General features: G+C 38.0%; 1 protein-coding gene across 6 annotated transcripts; it reads right to left on the reverse strand.

Annotated features, from left to right (window-relative positions):
* Window positions 1–239: 239 nt before the first annotated feature.
* kpna4 (karyopherin alpha 4 (importin alpha 3)) lies at window positions 240–26,193 on the reverse strand. 6 transcript variants are annotated; one of them, XR_015508367.1, is made up of 17 exons: window positions 26,016–26,193; window positions 21,052–21,096; window positions 20,822–20,911; window positions 20,696–20,725; window positions 17,846–17,898; window positions 16,658–16,753; window positions 16,495–16,580; window positions 15,042–15,128; window positions 13,881–14,050; window positions 11,535–11,579; window positions 11,325–11,456; window positions 10,501–10,629; window positions 8,372–8,476; window positions 6,621–6,692; window positions 5,727–5,889; window positions 2,409–3,659; window positions 240–2,250 (listed from the first exon to the last, which is right to left on the reverse strand). XR_015508367.1 is itself a non-coding variant. In XM_087282460.1 (17 exons), exons 9-17 carry the CDS (start codon window positions 13,935–13,937, stop codon window positions 2,040–2,042), a joined length of 897 nt encoding a protein of 298 aa, XP_087138586.1. In that variant the 5' UTR covers window positions 13,938–14,050; window positions 15,042–15,368; window positions 15,916–16,580; window positions 16,658–16,753; window positions 17,846–17,898; window positions 20,696–20,725; window positions 20,822–20,911; window positions 21,052–21,096; window positions 26,016–26,193; the 3' UTR covers window positions 240–2,039.
* Window positions 26,194–27,075: the final 882 nt, after the last annotated feature.

Consider the following 27,075-nt stretch of genomic DNA (forward strand, 5'->3'; position numbering starts at 1 on the left):
TTCCCTTTCTCAATAAATAATCCATGAAAGAGTCTGCTCAGACGAGCGGATGCAGTCATTGTTTTATTTATTTAGTTAAATTAACTATAAGTTGATTCTGAATATTCATAATTAATTATAACTTCTTATTTTTAATCATTAATATTCATAAATTGAGCTAATTTTGCTACATGCTTAACCATGTGCTTAATTGCCATCAACACACACACACACACACACACACACAGCAGAAGCCCCAATGTGACACATTTGAATATTTATTTGAATAGGTACAGAGCCTGTAGTCTATGTCCAACAGGATAGGTATACCATCTATTTTTTTCTTCTTCTGAAACTACATATTTGCAAACAAGGAATGCTGTTGGGGAGGGCGGGATGAGAATAAAACATAATATAGCCATCAAGAGGTTATGCGAAACAAAGACAGCTCTACAGTCAACTAAAATTAAGAAACAAAAGGATGGTAAACCTACAGCGCTTTCAGACCAGTATCTGTACGTGCTTGAGGATGAAGGCACGGCACAGTCTGCCACACACACACACACATACGTACATGTGATGCATGTTGCTCAACACCCAACATGAATATCTACAGGTCAAGACGGACTCAGTATTTGCACTACAAGTAGTTTGAGTAGCGTCCGTCTTTCCAACACATTTTAAATTCTGCAATGTGCCAAACGGTGTTGAATTGCTCGTCTGTTTGGGGCCAAAAAAAGGGTCACAGAAACATTACAGTAGGTTTTTTTTTTTGCTTTAAAAGAAAAGGAGAAAAGCTTACAAAACTAAAACCCACTAAAAGAAATGAACTATACTGCAGTTTAGCACATGCAAAGGATATGTCCGAAACCTCTCATACATAAAACACCTCCCCACATGATCACCGCCGCAGAGTTGGGAGTTTCCCAATAACAGAAATGGGGGCCGGGGGGATGAATCGTCATGAAAGCAAAGCTTTAAGGGTCTCCAAATGTACAATAGCCCAAGTGTGTGCAAAGATACAGTGCACAATGTGTATTAAATGTATTTACACCAGCACTGAGAAATAAAAGCCGAAATGAGGGAAGACGAAAATAAAAAGTGATTGAGCGAACAACAACGACAACAACAACACCGGGACCAAGCACAGAACCCAGCGGCACGCCTCCTCGACGCTCAGTCCAGTGTCATCAACACTAAATAAGGTTAAAACGAAATTAAAGTCATGACATTGTCTTCTTGAGATCACTGATGTCCAGTCTTTCAACTGAAGTGTGTTTACATTTGTTTCCAAATTCGTTTAGCCTCCTCTTTCGGGCTAATCCTCAATTTGCTGCTGAATTTCCCCAGATTAGTCGTCATCTTCCGGTTGATTTCCCCCCCCGTGTCGACTCGCTGCGTTCGTTACATTCAGTCCTGCATTTCAACAGCCAGTCACGTCAGTCAGTCAAGCGCGCATACACACACACCCATCACGTCCACTCGTGCCGTTGGACAGCGGGAGAGGGCTCTGGTCGGCTGGGTCTGTTTTCCAGCACAGCATCATTCACACAGACTTACACACACACACACACACACACACAGGCGACCGCAGGAGTGTGTTCGTGTCTCTTTGTTGGTGAGGATCTCCTTTAGCGTTCTTACCTCAGATTCCTAAATGTTGTCTTCATTATTCCCATTGGTTTGTGTTGAAAAGACACGCTGGGTAGTATTTCGTGAAGTTTTCTTCTCCGAGCGTGTTTGATTCGTATTTATTTATTTCTTTTGAGATGGTCGTGTTTTTAGTTTGTTTTTGAAAAGTAGTAGTAGTCAGCCACTCACTCGCATTCGCTCGCATCCACTCAAAGCCGTCTCAAACGCCGCCGGGACGCTCCCTTCAGAAGGCCAAAGGAACTCCACTCAATTTCTTCTTGGATTAGATGCAGCTGGATCCCATCAGCCAAGCACAACGGATCTAATTTCTCTCACACTCTCTCGCGCTCTCTCTCTCTCTCTCTAATTATTTTTAATGTTGAACAGAGTGCTGCATCACAAACAAAACTCCGGATTTCCCTTCGCGTCTAGAACTGGAACCCTTCTGCTGGCACGTTGGTGGATGAATTGAAGCTGTACGTTCCCCCTTGGATGGCTTCAGGGACCAGGTTGGAGTCCTCATCAATCTGAAACAAAATATTGAATGATTGAATCATAAGACCTTGTTAAAAGTTGCCTTCAATGACTAATCTCCCTAAAGCAGGGGTCACCAATCCTGGTCCTGGAGGGCCGGTGTCCCTGCAGGGTTTAGCTCCAACTTGCCTCAACACACCTGCCTGGATGTTTCAAGTATACCTAGTAAGACCTTGATTAGCTTGTTCAGGTGTGTTTGATTAGGGTTGGAGCTAAAATCTGCAGGACACCGGCCCTCCAGGAACAAGTTTGGTGACCGCTGCCCTAAAGGATCTAAATCACTGAAGAGTAGTACTGGGCGACTACTCAAAATGAATGACTAAACTGTTTATATCCACCTATTTTATGCATATTTTGGAATAAGCAAATAATAAGAACACCAAGATGCAGATAAATGTAGAGAATGCACATAGTAAATCTAATGCGCACAACCGAGTAGGAGAAACGAATCTATAATGAAGAAATTAAGTGCAGATAAACAGTGGAAACACATTTGTCAAACAAACTTTGGCATGAACATTATTAAAAGTGATGTGATTGTTTTAACAGGCGAACATAGGCAGTTTATACAATACAACAGAGAAAACTGTTATTCTGACAGAACTGGTGCACAATGGGAGAGCATTAAATGGACAAACCAGCATTTCGAGCACATTGCAAAACATCTGAAATGTTGTTTTGGTGATTTTAAAATCCCTCAGCCAAAGCTCATCATCAAAGTGGTTCAGTATTATTAAATGCATTATTATTATGCCATGTCTTGAGCATCTGTGCTCCCAAAGAGTACCTCCGAAAGACACTGTGTGTTCATTGTGCTACTCATAGAAAAAAAAAGAAAAAAGGCCCACAGTGGCTTCTCCTATTGCCGAAAGCTACTCCTTGATAATCTTTTGATATTTGGCATCAGTTTAATCAGAAAGTTATGATTATGAGTTATGAATGCAAACACTACAATATTGCATAAAATATTTGCAAATAAATCTGTTTTGCGCACAAATCTACTTTGAATCTTTGAATGGAAACATAGCTATAGACATGCACATCTTGTCAGAAAATCAGTTGTGCGATCAAAAGTAAAATCTCTAAAAGCCAGAGGGCGCTATTGTGCAGAAACTATAAATTCCCATAAAGGCATAGTGCACTGATAAGCCAGAAACAGCCATTAAATGGCAGAACAATAATCTGGGTTTTATTATTGTCTAAATAAATCAACCTCAATTGTGGATGTGACATCGTGCTGCTTGTCAGTGAACGGCTGGATGTTTACTGGAGCCAGCTTGACTGACAAAATGCACATGAAAAATCAGTCAATTTACATCAAACCCTACTGAAGAGGTAGCAAAAAATAAAATGGACATATGCCCAGTCCTGAGAACTTGCGTGTGCTGCAGCATACAAATGGCAAGAAAAAAAACTTACATCGTCAGATGAGAAGAACTGATCGATTATTTCGTAAGCCAGTTTGTAGATGTCCTCGTTCTCATGGTTCTGCAGTTGCTCGATTTTCTCCAAACCTGAAAAGCGAGCAATGGTTAGTCTTCAAAAACAAAGCAAAGGCTTGAGACCTTCAAAATTAAAGCGTTAGTTCACACAAAAATTTCAATTGCGTTTTTAAATGCTCTCCATGTTGTTCCAATCCCCCGAGACAATTTAATATATTTTAGATCAATCCAGAGAGCTCCCTCATCCTCCATAGGGCTGATTTATACTTCTGCGTGGAGTGATCGATGTGACCCACGGCACCTGCCTTGCGCAAATTCATACATTTATTCTTCTGCGCTCGATGTTGATCTGCAATAATACTTCCGAAACGCAATAGGCAGTAGGTTATGTTCCTCTGTCAAGCTTCTTCATGGGTGTTTTGTTTTTTCTGAAAGTTACCTTAAAATGTACAAGTAGCTAAACCTCGGGAACCGGCGGACGTACAACAACTTTAATCATCAAGTCAACACAAAACATCAGGAGCTCCTTGGTTCAATCCTGGAATTTGGTTCATATTCTAGACCAGGGGTCAGCAACCCGCGGCTCTTTAGCGCTGCCCTTGTGGCTCCCTGGAGCTTTTTCGAAAATGTTTGAAAATGGAAATAGATGGGGGAGGCTAATATATTTGTTTTGTTTTAATATGATTTCTCTAAGAGGGAAAACATTGTTAACGTTTTTATATGCTGTAAAAGTGTGTAGAATTAATATTTAATTTCAACATTTCTGTCAACGAAGATTGTCAGCCTGCGACACGTGTTTCTATCAGCATGGCGGGATGCCAGGCAGGTGGCTGTTGTAAACAAACCGGGAGATAATAAAGCATGGAAAACCGTTCACAGATGGTGACTACATAAAGGAGTCATTCATCAACATATTAGAACACCTATTTGCAGATTTCAAAAATAAAACCAAGATAACACAAAAAAATTAAAGATATACCGCTCTCTCCGCTAAGACAGTGAAGGAAAGGGCTATTAAAAAGGCAGGTAACATCACCGATCAGCAAACCAAGGACATTAATTCAGTGCCAGCATACTCAATTGCCTGTGATGTGACCGATATTCAATGTGCTTTTATGCAGGTATGTGAACTCTGATTGGCTGCAAGAAGAAATGATCAAATTAATACCACTGAAAGACCAGAGGCTGTGCTGAAGTGTTTAAATGACAACGGAATAAACACCAACCACCTGATTTCAGTGGCTATTTAATCATGAAGGCTCATTATGTATTTGTAGCCAATTTAGTCATTTTTATAGTAGACTAATATAGTTAATATAGATCCATACAGCATGTGTTTCCTTCATTATAAGGCTTTTATAAGGCTCCAGACGTTTTTTTTTTTGTTTGTTTTTTTGGTCCAATATGGCTCTTTCAACATTTTGGGTTGCCGACCCCTGTTCTAGAGCAGTGGTTCTCAAATGTTTTTCATCAAGTACCACCTCAGAAAAAAATTGTCTCTCCAAGTACCACCAAAATGAGCAGTATTGAAATACAGTAGCATAGTAGGCCTAGTAAAGCAGCTACAACTCTGCACAGTTAAAAAACGTGGCAGATTACCTCAGAAATATAGGCTATATGTCATATATGGCATATTATATACATCATTTTTGATAAATTTTGAAATGTGTATAGCATGTACATTACATATTTCATTCCTCTGCGTACCACTAGAAGGAAGCCTGCGTACCACTAGTGGTACACGTACCACAGTTTGAGAACCACTGTTCTAGACCATTGCTGTCTATGGAGGATATCAGAGCTCCAGGATTTCGTCTAACACATCTTCATTTGCGTTCAGAAAATGAACAAATGTCTTAGGGTTTTCTAATGAACATTATTGATGGCATGTTTGCCCCAAGCCTAAAGTTGAATAGGTTTTCATTTACTCTATTTAAATATTTAATTGTTGTCACACAGATTTTGGTCCAGATTTGTAGGGGTTGGAGTGACTTTAAAGTGAGAAATTAAATAAATGGTTAAAAGTACTCAAACAACACGTGCTATCATCTCCCGAAACATACACACTAGGATTTAGCGTACAAGTAGATACTCGAACACTGATTGCTACTCCACACACAAACACGAGCGTCTGCTCACCTCCACACTCCTCGATGAGGTTGGCCACAGTCTCCGCTTCATCGTCGGCCATCTTGAGAATGTTACTGAGGCCGTCCAGAACCACCTGCACTACCTGAGCATCCTTCACAGTCAGCAGGTTACAGAACGGAGGAATCACCTGCTGCTGGATCAGGTACGCCACCTACAGGATAAGATCACACCGTGTTTAACACTTCAGCTTGTTGGAAATCCTTGAAAATGCCCAAATTGGAACGGAACAAGTTTGAAAAGTGCTTTGATTTTGGATAAAGTGCTTGGAAATGTAATAAAATATGCACACACATATTATTCATCCATTCATTTTCCTTTGACTTGAGTTCCTTTGTTCATCAAGGGTCACCACAGCAGAATGAACCGCCAACTATTCTGACAAATGTTTTACACAGCGAATGCCCTTCGAGCTGCAACCCAGTACTGGGAAACACCCATACCCTACAGCCAATTTAGATCATTCAATTCCCCTATACCACATGTGTTTATGGGGGAAACCGGAGCACCCGGAGGAAACCTACGCCAACACGGGGAGAACATGCAAACTCCACACAGAAATGCACACCGGCTCAGCCAGGACTTGAACCAGCGACCTTGCTTTGAGGCGACAGTACTAACCACTGACCCACCGTGCCACCCACACATATTATGTGAAGAAAAACTTATTTTGGATTCAATTAATTTTTGCCAAGCACTAATTCTAACATAGTAGAATTGAAATAAAACAATAGTAACTAAAATAATGTGATGAAGTATGGATGAATTATAAATATGCAAGTTGACATGTAGGAAGAGTTTGAAAATGCACCCAGAAAGTGCTTATATTCAACATTGGGAAAGGTGCAAGAACCCTGACGCATGCTTGTGCACCTGAACACACACCTGATCCTTTCTGCCACTGATGGTCAGGTTGCTGATGGCCCACGCTGCTTCCTTCTGAGTGCCAAAATCTCCCTGCGAGAGACAACAACATTACATGGAGAGACTCAACAACAGCAGTGCCATGTTCACGGTAACATTAAAATGTGCCAAAAATTCAGCTCAGTTAAAATTCTCATAGTTTAGTGCAGGGGTTCCCAAACGTTTCAGCCCGCGACCCCCAAAAGGACAATGCCAGTGACTCGTGACCCCCAATATTCTCTGAGGTGGTGGTTATAAATACAGAAACCTTGTATGCAATGATGCACACACACACTAATAGACCCAAGTCTATTCTTTGTTTTTTTAATGTATGTCAGTGCTGTAAATGGGCTAGAAAGTTTAACCTGGTGTTATAAAATCAATCTGCTGCATCTGACAGTATTGCTGTGTCTTTAGTATAATGTAATTACCCAAGAAGTCACAATCCAATAGAACTATTAAATATAAGCTACTATAGTAACTATATAGTTTATAGTAACTATAAACGACTATTTTTTTCTCTTCAGTAAGTTATTGATGAAATACAGTAAGTCTTAAGGTTTAATAAAAATTAATTGATTTTTGGAAATCACCAGGCGACCCCCCTTCATTGTCCCGCGACCCCTCGGGGGTTCCCGACCCCCACTTTGAGAACCTCTGGTTTAGTGAAGCAGAAACACCTCAAAGTCTTAACTTTTGCTTCTCTGGGTCCTAAAAATATTAAAGTTTTTATTTTAGGAGTAACAATTACATTCTCTACCCACGTTAAACAGACCGCTCTCCCAAAAATTACATTTCCTCACTAATAACTGATTGATTCCAAATATTTTTCTGTTAAACGCTAAAAAATAGGCTTAAGCTGGAAACCTGCAACCATCGACCTCAGTGATATTTGATTTTTCTACTTTGTGTTCAACTGAGGAAAACCTTGGACGTTTGAATCAAGTAAAGGTAGGGCTGGGCGATTTTTCCCTTTTTTTTTTTTATTCATTCGAATTTACGTTTTAAGACGATTTAATTTTGAATCAAATCGAGAAATCACGATTCTTAAAAAAAATATATATTTAATACATTATAATGGCACCAATGCGCTTTGGTTCACTCTATGAAGCAGGAAGCACACCAGAAGCACTTCTCGGCGATGCACAGCACCACGCAGCGCCATGGATTTTAGAATTCTAAACCGATTTCTATACACACACCGGCGCCACCCAGTCACGATTTACGAAGCAGTTCATATTTCATCCAGCCCACAGAGCGCCATCTGATTAGTTTCATGTTAAATATCATGTCAATGTGCGCGTTTGGTGTGTGATAGTTTAAACTGTCATGTGCGCACCGTGTCGCGGCGCTTCTGGTGTGCGACCTGCTTGACTGCCTGTTAAAGCATGAAGTCATGTAGGATTTTACTTGTTGCATTAGTCTGAGTCACGTCTGTGTGTATTGTCAATATTGTGAACGCTAAAAAAAAATAGGCTTAAGCTGGAAACCTGCAACCATCGACCTCAGTGATATTTGATTTTTCTACTTTGTAATCAAGGGTCACTAAATGATGAGCGAACTTTACACGTATACAAAAGGATCGTTCACCCAAAATGTAAAGCGCTTAGAGTGTCCAGAAAAGCGCTATATATTTAAATATAAGAAATTATTATTAATATTATTAGTTTAGTACTACTAAAGCTGAAGTGTGGGTGGTAAACTTGTTAAAGAGAGCTCGGGTCATCACTCACCTTATCCAGCAGCAGAATGATCATGGGCACCAGATTGGCATCAATGACGGCCTGAACCTGCTGCTGGTTTCCTGCTGTGATGTTGGACAGGAACCACACAGCCTCCTGCAAGAGCACAACATCCAGATTCATTACACATCAGCCTCACATGTCCTAACAACAAGACTGCAGCAACAAGCAAATATTCTGACCTCAGCAAAAGCAGCGCAACACGACAGAAACATTTAAACACCAGCCACTGCACTCCCAATGAAATGCTGAAGGCTTTTGGTCATTTATTAAGGTCTACTTAATAAATATTTAACATTATTAATAGGCTGCTGAGTGACTGATGTTATTGGTTTGAAAATCAAAGCCCGAACCGTGACCCATTGCAAATCGTCTGCAAGTCATTTTAATTTTCAAGACATGAAGTTAACTATCAGCATGGCAATAAATGCCCATAATCAGTAGCTGAGGTGATCTAAGTCATTGAAGTTTATGCTGTTGTTTTAGTGCGACGTTGCAGAATTAAATAATATATATATATATTATTAAATTCTGCAACGTCGCACTAACAACAGCATATTAACATAAATTTTGCACGCTGCTGTTTTAAAAAAAAAAAAATCCGTAATATGGAAAATATACATTTTTGCACGCATCGTATCGTGTGTTGTTACAACACAGTGTCAGAGCTGGTAAAAGCGTGACACTGCACGCAATAGAGCAACTTACACAGGGTTTCGTTTACAACACTTTAATGTAAATTTAGGTTTATTCAATACTTACAGGATTTAGCTTGTAGGGTGGTTTATAAGATATTTATGATCATGCATTTTCACAGCAAAACACAAGAATTAAAGCAAACTAAGCTTTGAAAAAAACAACAACATTACTTACAAAATATACATAAATGTTGTTTAAAAAAGCCCCTGTAAAATCCTGGAGGGACCGGCACAATGTATTAGCATTTAATAATATATTTTTTGGTTTCATATATTGTATAAATATATATGTTTTATTCTGTATAAATTTATTGAAATATATATCTTACACTTACATTAATTCCTGTGCTTTTACCACAAACCGTAATATTAATTATTAGGTAGAGGCTGATATTTTAGAAATTATGGGATGTGTTGAAAAACAATACATTGAGTGTGTTTACTAGCAATTTCTTAGTGGGATGGTTAAAGGGTTAAGAAACTTCTATTATGGCTTTAAATGGACCTTTTCGTGCATCTCAGCAGAACATTTAGTTTTTGGTTAAACATTGAGCACAGTGAACGGGAAAAGTCCCACAAATTACAAACGAAAAACTTTTAGATAGTATTTTCAAGACTTTCAAAAAAGAGAAAGTTAACAGGAGTTTAAAAAAAAAAGTTAAAAAGAGTTAACAAATTTTCAAATGCATGTTCAATTGGGCTGAGGACCAGGACAATGAATGAGTTTGTAAATTAGTGAAGTGTTTTAATAAAGAAAAACTATCTGAACCAAATGAATGACAGTCCTCTGACAGAAACCAACCAACAGTCCATTTTAGAATTTCTTTGGGTTTAAATATAATTTATTCACTGTATTTGTTTTATTTCAGAGACAGATAATGTACGCTTCTGGTGTAATGTCACATAATGCAAAGTCTAGCTTTATAAAATGTTCATGCATTGTTGTTTTAAATCAAAATACTAACAACTTAAGGATTTAAGACATCCTCTAACACGTCATCATCTCGTGAAAAAGGGTTCATTGTTCTTAGTTTGCCAAATGTTATACGGCCCATTCACACGGGGCTTCAGCGTCAACCCTTGCCTGAAGGCGTGTCTGAAGTTGGGGTTAACGCGATCGTCACAGCAGCGTCAGCAGTCAGCAATAGGCCACTGTCTGAGCTGGGGTATTTGCATACAGTGATCTGATTGGCTGACGCTTCCGTCGGTGCTTGAAAAGTTGAGCTAGTCCCAACTTCTGCAGTAAGCAACGCCTCTGAAGTGGCGCTGTCGGATCCACAATGCAGTTCGGCAATGCCTGACGTCACCCATTTAAAGTGAATGGGAAGCGTTGATGCTGACGCCCCGTGTGAATGGGGCGTTACAGATTTGGGAGTGAGATGTGACCTTTGTGTGTGTGTTGTAGTGAGATTCACTTGTTACCTTGTTGATCTTCTCTTTAGGGTGTGTGAGCAGGGCTGGGAAGTGACCCAAAGCATCACAGTTGAGCACCACCTGAGTCTGCTCATCTGTTCCCGTCACAATATTCCCCACCGCTCGCAGCGCTGCCGTCTAAAGCCACAAAACAAAGACTGTGAAGAGACTGGTAACGCATATTCTTGTAGCATTATAATTTATTTTAAAATGGCAGAGAAGTTTTTTTTTTTTTAAAGAGAACGGGACCTTTAATTTTAAAGCCAGTTCACAACAATTATAACTATGAATAGAAAGGTAATGATAAACTTGCATCAACAGTGCAAGAAAAAAATAATAATAATAATAGCCCAAGACACAAAAATAAACATTGATTGTTTCTTTTTTGTTATTAAGTTTTTGCATTCGGCATGAATCCTTCAGATGACCAGCAGATGTCCTCAGTGTGCTGCTGCTAGCCATCTAGAATTAATTTAGCGATCATGTACTCGCAGTAGTGGAATGAAAACTAACTATTTACTCAAGCATTTTCAAAGGAGTAAGCAAAAACTAGCACTGGATACCTGAGGTACTTTTTTATACAGCATGCACGGCTTCTTCCACAATGTCATCTGCAGCTTTAAACTGCATGAGCCCTTTTATATTTCAATGGATTCAGATAGGCTGTCAGAGTGAGATTGATTGAATAAAAAAAATAAAGCAATCCCAAATAATAAGGCTTCTCATCGTCTTTATCATTGAAGTAGCTTGCACTCAAGGATTTTTTTTGAATGATATCTTTAGCTGTAAGGCCTTTGGAGCATGCCCTGCGCAAACTAAAGGCTCATCCATACCTGAACTTTGACCTCCTGGTGGCTCAGTAATGGTACGAGGTATGGCACAATCCCAGAATCGATGACCATCTGGATCTGCTCATTGCCAGCGTCGGTGAGATAGGAGAGCGCCCAGACTGTGTCCACAAGGATCTGCACAGAGCAAAGAGTTAGCATTCACCATCCGCCTCCAGAGAAGAGCATTCGCCATCACAGCAAACTCCAACTTACATTGACATCAGTGTGGTGAATCAGCACACACAGCGCTGGGAGAATCTGCACGGACACAGAGAGACATCATCAGAACACAGAGCAGACATGACGTAAATGAGAGAACGAGTGCATGGTGGGGGATTAAGGCGATGGAAATACTCTAAAATGCTCTTTTGTTTCAGTTTTGGCATTAAAGTCTGCATGAACCGGAAGCAGTGATTGTTTTTTGGTTCATATTTTGATGCAGCTTATAAAGAAATGAAATATCAAATGAGAAAACGGTGGGCGTGGCTTGTTTTTTTTCTACTGCAAGTTGATTGGATGATTTAATTCAGAAAACAGTTTGAGGAAAGTTTACAACCTAACAGACTCCTCCTCCTCACCAATTCAGGTTGTTATAACTGACAGCTGGAGGGGCGTGGTTAAGTAAGCCACGCCCAATGCCTCAGTCTATGCGACTTATCTACACATTAACAGAGGTGGGCAAACTACGGCCCGCTGAACACTTTCATACGCCCGCGAGGGAGTTTTTAAAATGCTTCTTCTGAGAAGGTTTGGTTCAGAATTAGTAAATTAATGATGCAATTACAAGTGAACGCCATGTGATGGCAGTATTGCACGCGGTAGCCAGTAGAATTAGAACACTCTCGGATTTAAAAATGCACTCGACCGTTAATGACCGGACGCGCTTTATGCTTCAGGAGCCTCTTTTGAATGGTTTACTAACAGCCGCGAGGGTTTTGTTTAGCGCGCTGCTGCATCCTGCACGCCTCGAGTTTTAACCGCCTGCTGCGCTTCGCGTTTTTGCTGTAGCAGACTCCAGACTGACACCCTTGCGAAGAGAGGGGACCAGGCTTATTGTTCACATTAACACACTCATAATATCATGACTTGTAATAATGAAGACGAAGACTCTTCCTCCGTTTTGTCTCATAGTTTTATAATGATTGATGTGAGCATATTAACACAAGCTCAAATGATGTGAATTTGGACTCAAGTTATCTAATAATTGCTGGTTAAAAGTGTTAATTTTAGTGAGAATATATTTTCCATGCATACAACCACTTCAAAAAAGGTATTTTATCAAAGATTTGTGGTTTTATCAAGTTTTATGATAATTAATCTGTATATTGTAAAAGCAGTGCAAATTAGATAGTAAATTTGACTGAATAGTAAACTTTAAGAATTATTTTTAATGTGTTAATGTGAGATTTTTTCTATCAGACAATTTCTTTTTTATTCTCCACTGTAAAAAAAAAAAAATTACATTATTATCTTTATTATTATTATTATATAAGAGATTATTTCATTGTTTTACGATGATTATTTTTACTTAATAATATAAAAAAAATCTTTTGTGTTATTGTGACATGTTTCTGTGGCCCTTCACTTGGTTTGCAATACTTGATGTGGCTCTCGGGTCTAAAAAGTTTGCCCACCACTGCATTAACATCTTTAAAACACTTTCTGACTCTGCATCAGTGTTTGCACTCAGTGAACAGTGGTAAACCAATAACCTTCACAGCCAATCACAGTCATTTCTACTAAGCATGCGAGCACAATAACCAATCAGTGCAGTTTAAGTATGAGCTCAAATGTTAGCAGGAAATAAACGTTTTTGCGATTGGTACTTAAGTTGATACTTGACAACACTAAATTATGCCCAAGTTAAATCAACTTGTTAATATTATAAAAGCTCAGCCCGCCACATTTGTTAGACAAGCTGCCCAAACTATAAGTGCTTCAATTTAGGGCTGAACGATATATCAACATAAAAATTGCATCTGCGATTTAGCAAAAGCTGCTAATGTCTTGCACATCATGTGAGGGAATTACAATGATGTGATCAGTGGAAAATTCTCCCCAAAAGACTTAACTTTATAGTTTTAGTGGAGAGTTTGAATTGAGCAAAAACGCCATTATGTGTGGTATTTGCATGTGCTTTCAGCTTTAACTTGAGCAATGTTTACTTTAAAGGGCCGTAGTTCATTGAGAAGTTCTGCAAATATCGATCTAATCGCAGAATTATTTCCGATTTGACGATCGCATGATGATGTTGCATGTGATATTTTGTGTAGTTTGGCAGACAACCATGGCTGTGTGCAGTAAACACAGGCGCCGGAGATTCACAGCTGACTACAGAGCCAGCTTTACTGACAAATGCACAACAAATGTAAGCGCTTTCAACCCTACTTCCATTCCTGTGGCATTTAAAAACAAACATTAAATGCAAAAAATGAAATGAAAGGACATAAGGATTTCCAGCACCATTATGAGCCCTCTAATTAAAACAAACTTGGAGGCTTTGATTTCATTTAAAATGCTGCCATTTCCACCTCTTAAAAATAAGCATCATATTTGTACCTCCTGGATGGTCTCCATGGGCGGGGGAGGGTCCTTGTGGCGGCACAGGTTGACCATGACCCAGGTGACGTTACGGAGGAAGGTGATGGGTATGGAGGGGCTGATGAAGGATAGGAGTGGTTTGACCACACCCAGACTGATGACGTAATCTCTGCACTGAGGACCATCACCTGCAGAACAGCACAGTACTCTCATTCATCAACATCAGTGTTATAACTGTACATGACAAGCTTCCAGCAACAGGCAATTTGTCAGTCCTAACTAAACATGACAGAAGATTTAAACACCAGTCACTGCACTGCCAACCAAATGGTAAGGTTTATAATCGAACAAGTATTTAACATTAGAATAGTACAGGGGCTGATTAACTAATCTTGTTGGTTTGCACTCAGTTCTGACTTTCATTTTCAAACAGTCTGCTAGTTATTTAATCTTCAAGATCTGAGGTGAACTAGAAGCTGCTGTTTTCAGTAGTTTGGCAATAAACGTTACGTTAAATGTATTTAAACTCAGATTGGGGCATTTAACACTGAATAAGACATATAATCAGTACCTGAGCTGATCAGTATCATGGCAGTTTATGCTGTTGTTTTGCGAAAATAGAAATTTTACACGTCGCTGTTGCAGCGGGTTAGGACAAAATTTAGTTTAATATGAAAAAGATACCCTATAAAATCGCATGTAGTGAGGACACATTATGCCTCAACCCACCAGCCTCTGATCCAGCAGGGTTTATGCAGGTTTCATAAAGTTAAAGACTTAAATTCACTTTAAGACTATATTTAGGACTAAATGCGAAGAATATTTTACTAATGACCAGGTTGGCCGAGTGCAAAAGATCTTAACTTGCTCCATCGCAAAAAAAAAAAAAAAAAAAAACTAAACTCTAATTTAGTTATTTCTTAGATTTCTCTCTCATAAACTCTAATTGTATACATGCACTTAAGGAAGATAACTAAACTATACTGGTAAAGTTAATCAAAATAACTCTTGCGTTAAAATATGTATTTCAAGCGATTGTTGACCAGATTGGGTAGCTTTGCATGGACAGAGGAAAATTAAGACCCGTTTGAAATGATTTAAGACCCACAACACAAAATCTCCTTTAATTTTAAAATTACGTTATTGAATGGAGATTTTAGGATTCAAGTGTTCACTTACCGATGATGTTTCCTAACGCCCAAACCGCCTGCTCACAGACGTTCTGATGTGGAGAATGCAGCAGCCGCAGGAACAGGGGAACCGCATCTGCGATAATAAAACACTTTCATTACCTAACGTGCAAATCTTTTTACAAACAATCATCGTTCGAAACGCTGTTTTTAACCTCAGGTAAAGATACTTTTCACACCTGTAACACCCAGGGTTTAGGAATGTATGGTGTGAAATGTCTGTTAATGAATAACTATCCTTAGACGAGAATAGGTGTCATTCAATAGTTTTAGGACAACTTAAAGGTTTTGATCTGCTTAAATTGTTGACTTAAGCCTGGTTTATACTTCTGCGTCAAGTGACCGGCGCAACTCACGGCGCAGGCAACGCGCGTGGCTGTGCATTTATACTTCTGCGCGCTGTCTCCGTTGGTCTGCATTAACACTTCCGAAACGCTAGTGGGCAGTGAGGTGTAAATGTTCCTCTGTGTCGAGTTTCTTCGCTTCTGTTTTGCTATTCTGAACACTTCCTGGATGTACAAGTGACTCAAACTCGCTCATTTTGAGGCAGGAACCGGCGGACGTGCAACAACTTTAACCATGAGGTAAACACAGAACAAAACTTTCCATCCGGAGCTCCTTCACGGGACTCCACACTTGTAAACAATCGCTCGCGCCATTCGCGCGGCTCTCGGTCCCGCCCAGACTCGTCGGCGCTAGCAAGCCGACCAATCACAGAGCTTGCGCTACGAGTTGTTGCGACGTGTAGTTAGAATTTTTGAGAGGTGCACGTCAGTGTTGGCGACGGCCACGGCGATGGGCTATGCGTCAGCGCCGTAGCATACGCCGGTGTTTGACGCAGAAGTATAAATCAGCCTTTAAACTATTAACTGTGTGAGAGAGAGAGAGAGAGAGAGAGAGAACTGAGTTTATTGCCATTTCAGTTCCTTTAGTAGTATCTGAATGCAGCCTTGATGATGCAAGCTGAGATTGCATCACTCAGCGATGCAATGTCAGACTCAATGCACTCAATGGAGCGAGTGACGTCACTGTGATAGGTGGGGTTAGGTGAGCGTATTAAAAAGCATTGGATGCAGCTCAGATTGCACTGCACCGAGTCTGCAGCCAGACCCCTCTCGCTTCTTTGGCTGTCATGGCAAAAAAAAAACAGATCAAATTTACCACATTTATAAATACCACTTTTCTATATTTATAAAAAAATATTCTAACAATTAAAAAAGTCAAACTATTAACTGTAAAAATTGATTATAACTATTCAACTATTTGAACTGTTCACCCCTGGTATAGTATGAGCAGTGTCAGGAATGTGATGAGAACATTCCACCACAGATAACCCAGGACTCAGTTTATACAGAGTTTAGATGACTCAGAGTTAAAAATTTCACATGTAAAAGTCCTAACAAACGAAAGTCTTGAACAAACAGTGGCTGAGATGAACTTACTAGATTGTACCACGGCCTGCGTCTGCTCAGACGTCCCGGACGCGATGTTGGTCAGAGCCCAGGCTGCCTCAAACTGCAGAGACGGGCTGCAGAACAGAAACACCAGATCAATACAGATGCAAACCAAACAGAGTCTCATATGATCACATGACACAGGTCTTACTTGTCATCTCTGTCCAGGCAGTGGACCAGGATGGGCAGAATGCCAGACTTGATCAGGTCATCTATGGGAGGGTTGCGGTCACTCGACAGTAGCTTCCTGCAAGTGGCAACAGACAAGATTTACACATGCAAAAAAATCTCTTTCGTTATCACCTGAACCCCTGTGAACAAAGCCAGGACTCCCTTTTATCTCCTTTACACAACAACCTCAAAAAATTATGCAAATCACAGTCCGCCTCTTACAGGTAAGTGGCCTTGACAAACCACCTGCAGAAAACACTCATCTCTGACACTTGCACCAGACACTGTTACAAATTTCCCAATACACCTAAAAAAAATCTCTATATCTGTGCATTTATGAAGTGTGCCTCACACATGCGAGTGGCCTTGACAAACCACCTGTAAAAACCCATTTAAAAAATAAATAAAAAAAACTTCCCTTCTAACTCTAGCACTTTAATCTCGGAGCACTAGGGTGGCACAGTTCTGGAATTCGCTACTAATCGATACTGCAGTTTTAAAAACATCTCCCACTAACATTTGAGCGCTGTTGAGCGTGTTCTTGAACACTGTTGATTTACCACGGTGTTCATGTGCTCAATAGAAATGACTGTGATTGGCCGTGAATGTCATCAGTTTACCGAACTCACCGCTGTTTACCAAGTGTAACCACAGATACAGGGACACTGGAGTGTTTCAAAGTCCCATCAATCCGCTGGTTCTTTTATAAGCTGTCATATGAATGATCTGCTGATGAATCGTGGCTTTAAACTGCTCCAGTGTCCGTTATGGTGTTTACACTCTGTAAACAGCAGTGAGTTTGGTATCCCGATTACATTCACGGACAATTACAGTCATTTCTGTTGAGCACGTTAACCCAATAGCAAATCGGCTGTGTTTTCTAACGTGCTCAAATGTTCTTGGGAAATGGACCTTTTTAAAAAATCAGCATCGATTGGTACCAAATTCCAGTATCGTGACAACACAGAGCACTTACAGTATAGCTGTATAATCAGCCTTTCTTGTGTGTATTGCAATTGTTAGTCGCTTACAAATGTAAATGTTTAGTGCAATAAAGGCTACATGTCCCACTAAACGGCCCATTGCACAATCTCCAGCAAACAAACTAAGCCAAATGAAAGGTAGCTCTTACAAAACACTAGAGAGATGAATAGGAGCAGTTTCTCACCTGGCGGCCTGCACCGCGCTGAGCTGAATGCCCTGGTTATCACTGGTCGCATTCTGCAAACATTCACAATGGTCAATCATTTTGTTATGTAATGCAAGTTTCGATAATGACCTGAATCAGATGTATTCTTCAACAGTCTGTTTTCAGCTAAGAGCTCAAAGGAGTGATAAACAAACAGTGCAAGTCTACAGAAAACAAAAACTCAAAAACTTCATTAAACACTACAGCTTAATATAATAGAGCTAAAATTCTTTGTTTTTCATCATACAACTAAAAGTATTGCCATTTAATTTAAGTATCAATTCACACCATTTACTACTGGCTTATTAGCTGACTACTATCAAGATATGAACTGTTTATTAGCACCTATAAAGTACGATCGTATTCTACATTCCTAATCCTACCCAATACCTACTACCTTACTAGGGGTGTGAACCTACACTGGTCTCGCGGTTCGGTTACGATTATCATGCCATCGATTCGGTTCAATTTGATATCTTGGTGCATCACGGTGCATTGACAATGCTTTCCATACATAAATAGATTTTTTTCTTTACAACACAATTTCTTTTTATTAAAATCTATAAATATATTAATATTTATATATTATTAATAATACAATTTCGTCCTTTAATACAAGCAGTAAGATATGAACTGCACCTTTAAATAGATCTGCTCAAAGAAAACACTTTCTCCAACTCCAACACATGCACAGAAGACAGCATGAGCATTTATATCAAATAAACTAATGTGAATATTATCCCGCTTGGTTTTTTCCCGCCGTCTTACATCCCTATGATCCATCTTCACTTGTTCAACAGAAAGGGCTGTGCTTGGCTTTTAAAAATGAAAGCGTTCTGTGACATCGCGCATAGGAGATAAATGAGGTCAGTACGTAATAACCAGTTATGATCTATTACTGAACCGATATCGAATTGTCCCCACCTGCATCGTGGTGCACCAAAGAAATAATTCATTTGACACCCCTATACCTTACTAACTATAACAAGCAGCTATTTAGTAGTTGAGCTAAAAGTCAGATTTAATAGAATGAATTGTGCATAAGTGACTTAAGAACAATGTACCCCATATTTAATTGCAGGGGGGGGGGTGTTTTTATGTGACCCAGGATTAGTTTTTTCCTATCATCAAAAACCTTAAGGTTAAACAGTTTATTAATAGTACAGCAACATATACTAATCTTGAACATTAAAATGTGGCTTCTTCCAGAATCTAAAACATTGGTATGGCTTTTTAATTCTCGTTTCTTCATCTATGCTAAGCTGCTTTGGCACAATCTACACTGTAAAAGCGCTATAAAATTAAAGACGACTTGTCCACAATTGTGTCCTGTGGAAATAAATGGGTCATGTCTTTTTTAGTAGTGCTGGAAAGCTTTGAGCAGGAAATTCAACGTTTAAATAAGCAGATTGTTTTGATTTAATTGTGACCAGATTAGTTAAGATAGGAAGTTTAACTATTAAGGCTGCACGATATCATTTCAGCATGTTGATCATTCGCAGAAGGCTCATCGTGAGTACACGTCTGGATCATAATTGATCATTTCATAAATGTTTTTTGAGGTCTGTGACTGTGTGAGGGTTTTAAAAGCATTCAGGCATAAGAAATTGAACCATTTGTAACTTTGACAAATTAACAACAACTAATTTTATTATATCGTTTATAAAAGGAAGAATATGCAGTATTATTTTACACTTGATTATTCAAGTACTTTATACCTAAATACAGTTCGACTGCTCTGGAAAACAATACAATTCTGTTTATTTAAATTGCATATTCTTCTTTTGCTGTATTTCTCTATGCTTGTAGATTGTTTGTTATATTTGATGCACTCCCCTGCAAAATTATTCCAATCAATCTAAAATAAACTATTTGGAAGGAATTGGTCAAATTTAACTCATCTAGTGAAACTGTATTTATATCACAATATCTAAAATTCGAAGAACAAAAAATATTGCAATGTTAAATCTCCCACTATCGTGCAGACCTTATAAACATTTTTACATTACTGAAAAAAATAACTCATTGAGACCAAGCATAAAACCCCAATTTAGCCAAAACTGTTTCAAAAGAAGACATCAGGTTAAAGTCATTAAATTAAACTGAAGATAATTATTGGACAATCTGAACTGAAGTAATCAATTGCACAGCTTTAAAGACATTATGAAGAGAAAAAAAAAATAATTAAAAAAAAGCAAGCCACTTTTGCATTTCACGTGATATTATGAACACTAATTCATCAGATAATAAAAACAGAGCTCTGCAGACCTAAAGCAACAAACAAGACTTGTATTGTAAACTTGAGCCAGGCCACACAAGGCTATTCTCTCTCCAAAAATTACACTCAAGCTCCATATGCATGCTTGGATAAATCCCAAATTGCAAATCAAACCATCTAAAACCTCAGGTTTATGTTCGTGTAACTAAAGGAATATCTATTGCATTAATACAAGCTAGCAAACTCATAAGAACTTGTGCCAGGATTCACTGGCAAGCATAATTAAGTGCCATCTGCATTAATATGACAGGGAACATGATTTTGGATTTAAAAATAAAAGACAAGTAGATTTAAAGCAAATAAGTCCGGTCCCAAAATGGAGCCCTGAGGCACCTCACACATAACAGAAGGTTCTCTCGAGAAATATAATGAAGATTAATTTAATATTAATGGTCTAAATTGCCATAATTTTCATTAGGCAACAAAATAAAAACTATTTTTTTGATTTATATGGGAAATAAAAGCCAGACATGTTTTCATGAGAATCACCATTCTCCTTTTTTATTGTATTTTTATGCATTCTATGCCATAAATAAAAACACAAGACTCACCTGCACGATCGCCTCAAGAGAAGTGTTTTGCTATAATTACAAACAATAAGCAATAATTAGTATAAACCCAATTCACTTAAGTGCTTTAGAAACCTCAATTAATCGAGTAACGCAACACTTGCTTACGCTTCTGAAATCTCCAACTGCGTCAGAATCGTCACAGATATCCTCATGTGGGACGTTCCTCCGCTTCAGCAGGTGCTCGTCTCGCTTGTTCTACAGAAAATAAAAATGCAATATTAGGTTCTGGCAACATAAGCCCCAAAAGGAAAAGCCTTTCCTTTTTGGTCAGATTTTGTTCTTCATCTTTGGTGCTTTCACAAACAGCTGATTTTACAAGCATGAACCAGTCTTACCTTTCTGAGTTCCACCACCACTTCTGTCCGCTGTCTTCTCATGGTCTGTACAGGAGAAACCAGAACAATCATTAATGATAATCACAGCATGACACACACACACTCACACTCTTAAAGAGACAGTTCACCCAAAAAACAATTGAAAATATTCTGAAGAATGCTGGTCATTCACTGGAGTATTTTTAGTTCCTATTATTATTGCACAAGATTAATAAGATTGTATAATCAATGTCATATTAAATAAAGAAAACATATAATAGCATTGAGACAGTCGATATGGACTAGGTGTCTGCTCATTGCTAATGCAGCATCAATATAATTTTATTATTACTAGGCCCACATGGAATCTGTGCTTGCAGAAATCCACTGATTATTAGCCCATCGTGGAGTTTATTTACATTTATTCAGTTTTTATTTTCAGTAATATTATTGACTAATATGAAAATGCTCTTCAGATTTATTTACAATACAGTGTGTAAAGTAACATTTTCTGTCTTTTAATAAAAATATTATATGGAAGGCTTGCTTTGTTTACCAAATAAGTGTCTCTAGATGGATTTGCATTGTAAACATTACATAAAAAGTTAGTGTTTATCTAATATATTAAGTTTTTAGTCATTATACTTCAAAAATCACTCAGCATAAATCTGCACACTTGTTACAAAATTCTCAGAAAACAGCAAAAAAGTCAGCAGATTCTGTCTGGTCGTACTTTTTACTTATGCAATTTATTGTAAAGTACGGTGAGCTCTGCGGTGACGTGAATTTCCCTTTGGGATTAATAAAATCTAAAACAAACAATCATAATACAGATTTAAATGGCTTCTTTTTCCAACATTTCGTCAGAATATTTAGTCCTGTTTAACAGAGAATCCTCAAAGTGAGTAGATCAAGAGGAAATCTTTTTTTTGTGAACTTAAGTGCCACCAGCATAAATGACAAGGAGTATGATTTTCAGACTCAAAAATAAAAGACGAGCACAATTAAAGCAAATAATATCGCTCCCAAAACAAAGCCCTGAGGCATACATCTCACACATTAAAAGACGTTTCTCTCTAGAAACACCTTCATTTGCTTCATCTTCAGCTCTGGATATACTATGGATAACAATAAATGCGATTTCCAACATTTATCAGAACATTTAGTTGTGTACAACAGAAGAATTCCAAGTTTAGATCCACTCGTGAGTAAATCTTCATTTTTGTGCGAACTCTTTTTTTAAATAAGCATGTCTACTGTATGTGGATTGCACTTACACAGATATGAGCATTGCAATCATCATCATCATATTTAATCTGTCAAAGTGAAAGATGTTTGAGGAATTCTTCTGAACATATTCTCTTGTCATTCAGACTCAACTCATAAGCTGCACTATAATGGAGGGGATTTGGGTAATACTGTCATGCAGGTCACAGGTGTTAAATTTTGCACGGTAGAGATGAAAATGATCAGGATGAAAATGTCCACCGAATTAAACTGCTGTTAAAATGCATCATAAATATTGTTCACATTTTTTTTGCAAAAATCTAGTAAATCAGCCTCAGTCCTGATCAAAACTACTAAAAGTTTTACAAATTACAGGATTTTAACTCTTTAATTGCCAAATTCACAAATGATGTCAGTGATTTGGTGAAAAAAACAACACAAAATGACGCATTGTCAACATTGGTAGTAGTGAACTGGACTTTTTTTCGTTCACCACAGTCTTGGACATGTGAATGATTAGTAACTACATTGGCCTTGATGCATTGTTAAATTTTTATTTTTCCTCCCTCATTTACTGTTGGCGCTGTTTCTGCCTCAGTCTTTGATTTGTTTACTCCATGTAGTTCTAAGAGCGGAGATGCATATTTAGATTTTTATCAGACAAATCAAGGTAAATGCGTAAACGTCACCCTCACATTCAGACACACACTTTATTTTGCCGTTATACTTTATTAAAATTTAGAAACTAAAGCTTTATTGCCTCCAACAGATGATCAACAATAAAAAGTACAAATAGTTCCTCTTCCCAACAGGGAAAACCACCAACAATCAAGAATGCACGATTATATGCCGTCATGGTTTAATAATCAAAAAATGTGATTATAATGGAAGTCCATGGGGCAAAAACATCCACCAATAGTAGATTTAGGTGATCAAAAACAATGCATCAAAGGTAATGTTGATTTACATGTCACAAGACTGTGATAAAATATAAAATAAAAAGTACACAATTACCTTTTTATGTTGAAAATACCTCATTGTGTGTGTGTGTTTATACCAAATCAGTGATATAACTTATGAATTTGGCCATTAAAGAGTAAAAATTATCTAATTTTCTAAATGTATTAGCCGATTAGCAATTTATGCAAAAAAATAAAAATAAAAAATTTATATATATATATATATATATATATATATATATATATATATATATATATATATATATATATCTGATGCATTTTTACAGCAGTTTAATTTAGTGGACGTTTTCATTCCTAACATAACAAAAGGGTAGTCAATTTGAACAGTGCACAAGGGTTAACACCTGCATGACAGCACTTCCTCATCCTGTAATTGTCTAAGCAATTTAGTATTTTGATCAGGACTGAGGTTAATTAACAGATTTATGCAAAAATAAAAAGTGAAATATTAATCTGATGCATTTTTACAGCAGTTTGAATCAGTGAATGTTTTCATCCCCAACAAATCAAATAGGTAGTCAATTTGCCCAGTGTATCGTTGAGGTTTTTTTTTGTTTTTTTTTTCAAAGCATTTTCTCAAAATAAGAAACTCATTCCATTTGCTGAAACAGAGAAAGTTTAGACCAAATTAAGACTTAAAAAAATAATAAATAAATAAAATCACCAGAGTGGATGAAAACATTCCCAGCAGCACACAAAAGTGTTAATCAGAGTCACAATTATATTTATTTTTTTAAATATGCGTCGGAATCAAAGCAATGACCGTACTACTTTACTTTAAAGACAATTTGACCCTGAATAACAAAAAGCCGTCATAAAAGCAAGTTTTCAGAATTTAAAATGTTTATCAGGGCTCAACAATAAAGACCGTCCGGTGGCCCGGAGCCAGCTTGAAAGACGCTCGGGACAGTAGACAGGATTGTTACTGGTCCTTATCGGCTAAAAACGATGAGCACGTTATTTTTTTTTCGGTACCTGGTAATAAGTGCAGTGAAAAGATGGCGACATGGCAGCAACATCAAAATGTGAGGCTAAAAGAAAGCGCCTGTTTCTAAAGTTTTGGAAGCAATTACATGGGTAAAATATAAGGAATCTGGGGAAAAAAAACAAGTTGTCGTCAGTTTGGCAATCCATTTTTATAAAAATAATTTAGAGTTATACTAAAATACCAGCACATTTTCCACACTGCTCTTTCATTTGCTTAAAATCTTGAATTTTGCTCATACATTTAGTAACATTTTCAAAATGCTTAAATTCTAGATTTACAGATATTATTTTGCCACATTATTTATTTACGTGGCCAAGACATAGCTATTAACTATTTATTTTTTGGTGGGGCCAGTGAAAACTTCGGCAGGGCAAGTAAAAATCTCAACCACTGGCCCGATCAGCCCAGTAGAAAAAATCTTAGCGTTGAACTTTGTATATAGTACCTGAAAGCATAAAATTTGTTAGGATAGGCTAGGGCTCAGCCAATAAACTATATTATATCGAATCGTGATAAAATTTATGTCAATAACAATGATAAGATCTTGACGTTTTTACTCTATAATGATCTAAGAGTTAATCACACAGCAGACATGTCCAACTAATGGAAATGAAAAAGTGTGTTGACATTAGAAATGCAGCTAATTTTCAGCCACAGAAAATGTATCAGCCAAAAATATGTTAAGACATTTAATAATTTTCTAACTTTTGAGGCTTCAGTCATTGTTGGGGTACTTTTTTTTTTAATCTAGAAGCATTAAACAACTTATATCGAAATATATATCATTATTGATCAATGTGGAAAATTATCGAGATTACATATTTTGTCATATTGCCCAGCCCTGGGATAGGCCAATATTTGATCCTCAAATATAGACTACTATGAAAATATGAAAACAAATATGCAATCTGTGTCCAAAATATTAAACAAGACGATAAAAACATATTTAAAATAAATAAAGTATACTACAAATCAAAAATTAAGCTATAATATTAGCAGTAAGACCTGTATTTAACTAGAACATGATATTTACTCAATATTTGAGAGATTATTGGCATAAATTAAATATATATAATCTTGACTCATACAATGTGTTGTTGTTGAGTCGCACAAATACACACATGCAACATAAATCATATTTAACGTTATATTATGGTCCAGCATGCAGGGTCACCTATTTAGCCGAGGGAGAGCTGCGGTGAGAGTAGGGCGAGGGTTTGAGTAAATGTGATGCAGACATATCCTCTAGCTCTCAGCTAACACTCTAACATCACAAAATAATGCTCATTCTGAGCATCGAAAACACAGACTATTAATAACATGAGGAAATAATACCACGAACGCACGAGTTTGTCGCAAACACGATGCAGAAACGCGTCTGGAGGATGTTATTGAAGAGCAGGCCAGCTCATGCTAACGCTCACACTAAGAGTAAAGCGAGCTCTCACACCCAATCAGCACACAAACTGAAGCCAAATCCACACACTACCACCCATTCAACCGTTTCCCTGCGTTTATTCCAACATACAGGGATGAAAACACACTTTAATGAGGAGCTGCGACGTGTGTTCGTTAGCTCGCGGGCTAACTCGGCCAACTAGCATCGCGGCTAACACCTCCACAGCGCAAGTTTCCTCCATGTAAACTATCAATTTAATAAGTGAATGCTTCGAACTGAACACATCACGGAGATATGATGATATGCGATATGAGGATTGTACGATTAACCCATAAGTGTGTGTGTGTGTGAGTGAGTGTGTAAATCTGCTCGACGTCACAGCGCGCTTTACCTCCAGATCGCGCCCTTTATTCTTGAAGTTCTTCAGCCGCTGCTTGTCCAGTTTCTCGCTGTCGCTCATGTTTGCTGTTTTGCGTTGCTATAATGTTGAATTTGGAGCTGTTTGTGCTTCTCCGGAGCTGAATGTGTTCGCTCGGCTCTTGTAGATAGATACCGGAATGCTTTATGCTAATGAGGCGCGGTGTATGCTGGGATTGCCGGTGGAGCGGCACCGCCTCGCGGGGGAAAAGAGGGAGCACACACTTAATTTAATATCACTAAATCCTATGATGGTAAAAAAATGATAATAATATTGAGCAATTCCATTGTTAAGGATGTGACATTTTTGCAGTAAAAACTCACATAAACACATAGAGAAAGTCAGTGTTGACATTATATTATAACATCTGTGAATTCTATGAATTAAACTGCACAACTCAACAGAAACTGTGCTAATCAAGAGGACACGAGTTGCTCACTATAAAACAAACATCATTGATTTGATTAAATTTTGCATTTATGAGTGAAACGCTTGGCTATGGATGTGACAGATGTAAAATTGGCACCTATTGTGTGACTTTGGTAAATCAAATATTATAGTTTGAAAACACTGACAGAGACATTTTGGAGTATTTTTACAGTAGTGTCAAAAACAAGCCTAAGCAAACATCGTTGAAAGGGTTTTTTGTTAAAACTCATGTGAAGTTTGACATTTGCATGGAATTCCTCATCATTATTATTATTATAAATATTATAATTAATAATAATAATAATAATAAAGCTTTTGTGCCCTAAAATAAAATCATTTTTGCCCTAAAAATAAATAATTATTGTACTTTATATTCGGTCTCATTAGGCGGCAGCTAGTGTAACCCCTCCAGCCCTGCACCACCCATTTTGTTCCGAGTTGGGATCGAACCGGCGACTCTCCGTATGGGAGTTGGTTGCTCTAACAAGAAGGCTAAAAACAATAGCCTCTAGTATCTAGTGCTAGAGCACCTTTTCAGGTTCAGATGAGTGAGGTTTAACTGCACAGCACCTCACTAGCTGGCCTGTTTGTGTGCTGTGCAGGT

Source organism: Danio rerio, chromosome 15 (assembly GCF_052040795.2).
Source record: "Danio rerio strain M-AB ecotype USA chromosome 15, GRCz13ab, whole genome shotgun sequence".
Lineage (NCBI taxonomy): Eukaryota > Metazoa > Chordata > Actinopteri > Cypriniformes > Danionidae > Danio > Danio rerio.